Source organism: Bemisia tabaci, chromosome 2 (assembly GCF_918797505.1).
Source record: "Bemisia tabaci chromosome 2, PGI_BMITA_v3".
In the NCBI taxonomy this organism is placed as follows: Eukaryota; Metazoa; Arthropoda; class Insecta; order Hemiptera; family Aleyrodidae; genus Bemisia; species Bemisia tabaci.
Window position 1 is genome coordinate 4,619,810 of NC_092794.1, and position 6,000 is coordinate 4,625,809.

At 41.9% G+C, this 6,000-nt stretch overlaps 1 protein-coding gene across 1 annotated transcript in view; it reads right to left on the reverse strand.

The window, feature by feature from the left end:
- The window catches only part of LOC109039974 (uncharacterized), a 192,108-nt gene extending 186,952 nt beyond the window's left edge, over nt 1–5,156 (reverse strand). Inside the window, exon 1 of the mRNA XM_072296588.1 lies at nt 4,322–5,156. Coding sequence (XP_072152689.1) covers nt 4,322–5,039 — 718 coding nt within the window. The 5' untranslated portion in view covers nt 5,040–5,156. The remainder of the gene's footprint in view (nt 1–4,321) is intronic.
- Between the last annotated feature and the right edge of the window lie 844 nt (nt 5,157–6,000).

A 6,000-nucleotide genomic window follows, 5' to 3' on the forward strand; every position in this document is an offset into this window, starting at 1 on the left:
ACGCAATGTGATTTAAAGTATCAGAAAATTTTAAATAGAATAGAAACAATCATAATTTTTACTTGGATAAGATAAATATTTCAATATGGGAGGGTTGCCATAATTTCTTCATCTTCAAATTCCCTGATTTTTCCGTATGACTATTTTTTCTCTTTCCTGACCTAAAAATTTTCGGATTCTCGAACTTTCCCTGATATTTGAATAAAACTTCCACTTTGGCTCTTTTTCCCTTAAATTACACTAATTTCTGTTAGACACATCTCGAAAAATTCCCTGACTTTTCCAATGAGTTCCCTGACTTTTCCTGGTCGCCGCAAATTACCTGATTCTCCCGGATCTTCCCGGTTTTCCAAACTGCCGGCAACCCTAATTTGGCAACGTAGGAAAGTTCATGCAACGTTCTTTAATAGCACGACAGGAATACTGCCATTCTAAGGAAAAACGCCGTATGAGCCTTCGGGCATTGTCGAGTTTCCTTTGACAAATCACTACCTACTTTCAAAGAAAATGTGTGAACATTTTTTTTCTAATTTCTCAGGTAATTTTGCTTGCAATTTGATCTTAAGAGTCTACAAATTTCAAGGGAAAATCTTGATAATTTTCCTCAAAAATAAAAATTTAATCGGAGGCAATTTGGCAACACTCGAATGTTCATACGGCGTTCTTCCTTATCACGGCAGAATAGCGTCGTCACCTCTGAAACTCTTTCAATTGCTCCGCCTTAGAAGTTAGCGATTCAGCTGTCAAAATTAGCGAGCAAGGATGGGCATTTCCTGGCGAAGAAGCGAGACTTAAAATGGAAATGAGAGGAATTAACTGGAGAAAAAGTATCCGCGGAGCTCGAATTGACTCTGGGCCGCATGCGGCGTGCGGCGTGCCTCGTCTAGTTTTAAGAAATGAAATTAATGCCGGCCACGTAATCCAGTTGTAACAGTCTCACTCCTGCCGAATAAATCATGAAAGCTTTTCGAAAGCCTACCCGCCCGCCCTCCCCATACCAGACCATCATCCCCCCTTCATTATTCACTTAATGAATCCGCGTTGCTCCATTCCCGGCACGGCGCACAAGTCCCGTCTTCTCGCCGGTGATGCGGACAAGTGTCATGACGATTAGAGATGAAAATCGGAATTTCACGTTTTGAAATTTCATGTATAATTTCTTGACATTTCCAGGGATGTAAAGGCTATAGAGGTATAATTCCTGTGAATTTTTGCCGTGAATCTAACACGGAATTATCGAATACTTAACTATAAATATCAGTGATAGTCACAAGTCGGGAGATATTGTTGGAGGGATTAAAGCTAAATAGTCAACGAGCGATTACGAAAGTTAATAGACACCACGAAAATGTTAACCACTCAGAAGATTTTGCGATTCAAGCCAGACACTTTCATTGAATGTTGACGTTTTTTTACCATGTATATGTATTTCTGATAGGATAGTCATTTTTGACTGAATTTCCCCCAAATTTCCATCCATATTTGAATTAGTTATGCACTGATGAAACTATCTCTGTTCTTGTGTTACTCGTCAACAAAACAACAAATCAACACAAATTTTGTGTTAATTTTGGCACAATATGTGGTGAATTAAGCGCAGTAAACAATATTGAGTCTGGGAGAATTCGTTCCTCCGGTTGCGATTTTAGTATTCACGACTCGCTTATTATTTAATTTCCTCAAGAATATACTAGCCGGGATTTTCTCTTGAAATTTCCAACCGAAGGCTTTTTATTTTGTGTTTCACTCTCCATACTAAACAAACTGTCGAAATTTTTCTCTGTGTCGGTGAAACGTTTAAAAATAAATCATCATTGAGTTAGAAATGGATCACATTTAACAGAAAGGAACCAAGCCACATCAGCTATTGCCAAATGTAACTGGGCAATTATATTTTTTACGAGAGAACGTCTTTGCGGATACCTTTGACAATTTTAAGGAATTTGCTTCGTACTATGGAGAAAATTCACTGAAATTTGCACGAAACCCGCACAACCGTGTTCATGTAAAAATTAAATTTCCCGATTAAATCTGGCAATCGCTGATGTGGCTTGGTTCCTTTCTGTTTAACGCGGTCCAAATATCCTTAAAATCACGGGGAAAAATATCCATACGTCGGTTATACATTTCTACTTTCTCGCTCCCCTATAGGATAAAGGAGGTATTGTCATCCTCCAAGAAAGAGAAAAAGTTGAAATTTCATCATTTCTAGACGTCCCTGAAGTCAAAATAATCATACTTGAGAAAATGTGTGTCCGTCCGTCCGGCGTCCCCCAAATCTGTGTACAGCCATATCTCAGAATCTATCTGTTCAATTTCATTCAAAATTTGCAGAGAATACCATATCTATGGTCTACTTATGCACGTCAAACGATTTTGGGGTATGCAAAAATTTGGGGTGGGGGGGGGGGCTAGGGGCCAAGGTCGATTCTTCGCAAAATCACACGGAAAGCTCATTTTTTTATTTTCGTCCACGGAGGGTACACTGTGCGGAGGCTCCCCCTCTCACCCCCTTCTTCCTCCGCCTCGATCACGCTCCGCGCGCCCGGCAATTGAATATTTTCAACAAAAGATGGACTCACCAATAGCTCGTTCCTCGCACCTGTGAGAATTTATCCGAGGAGACTGAACCTTGATTAAAAGCATCGATTAATTAAGCGCAAAGAATTAGCCCGCGCTCTTTTTAATCGGGGGGAAGGCAAACAATTGGGGAGCGGTCCATTTTTGATCCACCGCGCCCTCTTCTCGCAGGCTTAAAAGCCGGCTAATTTCGTATCTGATGAAAGTGGATTTCGGTGTAACCAGATCTTTTGCATACATATAATTCGTTTTTTTTATGGAAGAGTACGAGTTCGTAAAAGCGCAGATACTGGATAAACTACTGTGAAAAAAAAAAATATGATAGATTTTACCATACTCTGAAACAGTGACACGAGTATGGTAACAAACACCAGACTCTGCGGTAGCTTTTGAAATATTATGGCAAGTATCACTTGAATTCTGGTGCATACTACCGTAATTCTGGTTATTTTCGATAAAACGTATTACTGTGTAAACAATCAAGCTTATAGTAGGCTTATAGCAGATGTTACCATACTTTTTTTCAATGTGTATTGAATTGATAGTATGGCAAATTTTACCAGAAAGATAGTAAACTCATCATGAGTCTGTTTCATTTTTGACACTGTGATACTGAGGGGTACTAATAGGACGTATTTCTGCTAAACGGAACCAGAGACGAGTGGAAAAGAAGGTTTGTGCTCGTTAGCCGAGGGGCGTAAGAATAAATGGGAATTACAAAGCGCCAGTGACGTCAGCAGCGACGAAGCCGCCACCTCTGTCGCCCGTGGTGGTCTTTAACTCATGAGACCTGTCGACATACTCTGCCACGCCCATGGCTCATGAGTGCCGCATACAGTTCGCGCATAGTTCCGTTTGGTAGAATGTAAAATCCCGCTTTCCCAAAAGACATCACGCCCACTTTTCCAATGTTTCTTATGCAGCTCACCACGAGCACACCCAATCCGTCCCTCTCGTCTATAGTTCCATTTGGCAGAAATACGTCCAATTTAAAAAATCAGCCTATACTTGGCCCCATGAAACGACATGATCGGCTAACTTTACTCATTTTCGATTGGAGGCATGGATGAAAGATGGCGTCGATGGTACGGGAATCTCTCAGTCTTCTTTCATTTTATTTTATAATTAGATTCTGTCCGTCGTCCAAGCGGACACCCGGCGTGAATCCATCAGTTTTTTGCCGTGACGTCGTGACGCTACAGTAAATCGAGTCAATCAGAGAGGTAGGTCATAAAATGTTTACCAAAAGCTTCGAATTTTGATGTCTAATTCGTCACATTTTAAATTTTGAGGGATAATTTGAGAAGAAAATTTCACGAGGAAACCAATGGAACCACTTTCAAAGCCTCAAAGTTTTGTATGGACGGAGTTATGAGCGTTTAAAGGTTCCAAATTTTGTCCGACCTCTCCTATTGACCCAATCCACTGTGCGACGACTCAAATCAGCTTGCTGGTCTATTCTGACGTGCTAAGGAAGAACGCCGTATGAACATTCGAATGTTGTCAAATTACCCTTGACAAGACATGTACTTTTGACGATATTTATGCACATTTTTATTTTAATGTTTCAGATACTTTAGATTAAATTGCGTACGAAATTGTCTAAAAATCCTGGAAGCAAATATTCACTATTTTCTCTGCGAATTCGGTGTTTATCGAAGGAAATTTAGCAACGTCTGATTGCTCATACGGCGTTCTTCCTTAGCACGGCAGTATTGTTAGAGAGACGGAAAAAACTCACCTATTGTCGTGATGATGGTGAGGGAGAAGAGGAAAGCCTTGGCGAGTGTCCACTCGAGAGGATACTGGTCCATCCGGTAGGAGGAGTCGACGAGGTGACGCTCGACCTGAACCGGGACAGGCACAGGGATCTGAGGCTCGGACTCGGCGGTGACCTCCCGCGTGATGCGCTCTACGAGCTGCTGCTGGAACCGGTTGATCTCCTGGGCGGCCAACCGGGTCCAGTTCTCCCGGTAGAGGATGTTCAGGTTCACCGTGATGTCCCAGATGTTCTCGACGGTGCGCTCGCGGTTCTCGGCGTTGATGTTCTCGATCCACTGGAGCGTCAGATTATTGAAGGAGCCCAGGTTCCGCTTGACGGCCGAGATCTTCTCGTCGTTGAGGAAGGAGGGCTCCTCGGACTCGTCGAGGATCTTGTCGTCGACGGTGAGGACCCCGCCGCCCTCGATGAGGAGGAAGAGGACGGCCCCGAAGAAGGTGTACAAGATGACGACCGAGCAGACGACGATGTTGTTGAGGCACCCGCGGGCGCACTTCTTGTTCGTGTTGCGGATCCGCACCTGCTCGGCGCTGTCGTCGCTGTCCGAGTCGCAGCAGAAGCAGCCGGGCCCGTCATCCGAGTCCTCCAGGGCTTTGCTTCCTGCCCCCGTCGCCCCGCCCACCCCCGCTTCAACTTTCCGCACTGATCCGCACTGATCCCACGAGTATGGTCTATCCATCGCAGTCGAACCGAGGGCTCATCCGCTCATCCACCGCTCCTCTCATCGGTGGACTTGTCTCTCCGCTCGGCCGGATCCATCCACTAGCGAGTCCGCTTTTGCCTAGTCGTCACCCTCATCTGAAACAGATGTATGACAATATGCTTTATTTTTCAAAACAATATACATTGAAAGAATTAAATGAAAATAAGTAAATAGGTAGAGACATGAAATGCACAATATAACTAAATTGATAGTTGATATGTAGCTATATGTAAGTAATTCAATCTATTTTGCACAGTTAGAGACATGAAATGCACAATATAACTAAATTGATAGTTGATATGTAGCTATATGTAGGTAATTCAATCTATTTTGCACAATTACTATGTCAATTGCACTTCTTCCCAATTTCGAGCAAGACTGCTGTCAGTCTTGTTTCAAAGTTGTTATCTGAAAAATAAAATCATTATATATATATAATATATATATATATATATAAAATATATATAAATATATCTATATGATATATTATAAATAATGAACGTATTTCTGTTAAACGGAACTAAGCGACAAATTGAGTTCCTTTTGAGGATTTTAGGTTCCCGGATAGCGCGTTCTGTCAGACGGAACTAAGCGCCATGGAAAAGCATTGCGAGAGTAGGACGGAACGAGCATCGCGTTTAATTGGACGTATTTCTACCTAACGGAACTATGTGCATTGTGACGTGAGCTCTGAGACCCATAAGAATACATGCATAACAGAGCTCACGTCATAATGTGCATAGTTCCGTTTGATAGAAATACGTCCAAATGATCGCTCCATGTATGCTTTTAATCTAGTATACCGCAAAATAGAATAGGTCACGTAATAGAAATATAAATAATAGATTAGATACCTAGAATAAGTCACATCTTTTTCTTTATTCTAGTACATCCGTGAGAAATTTTATGTTTATAATGATTTCTTAAATTTTGAAGT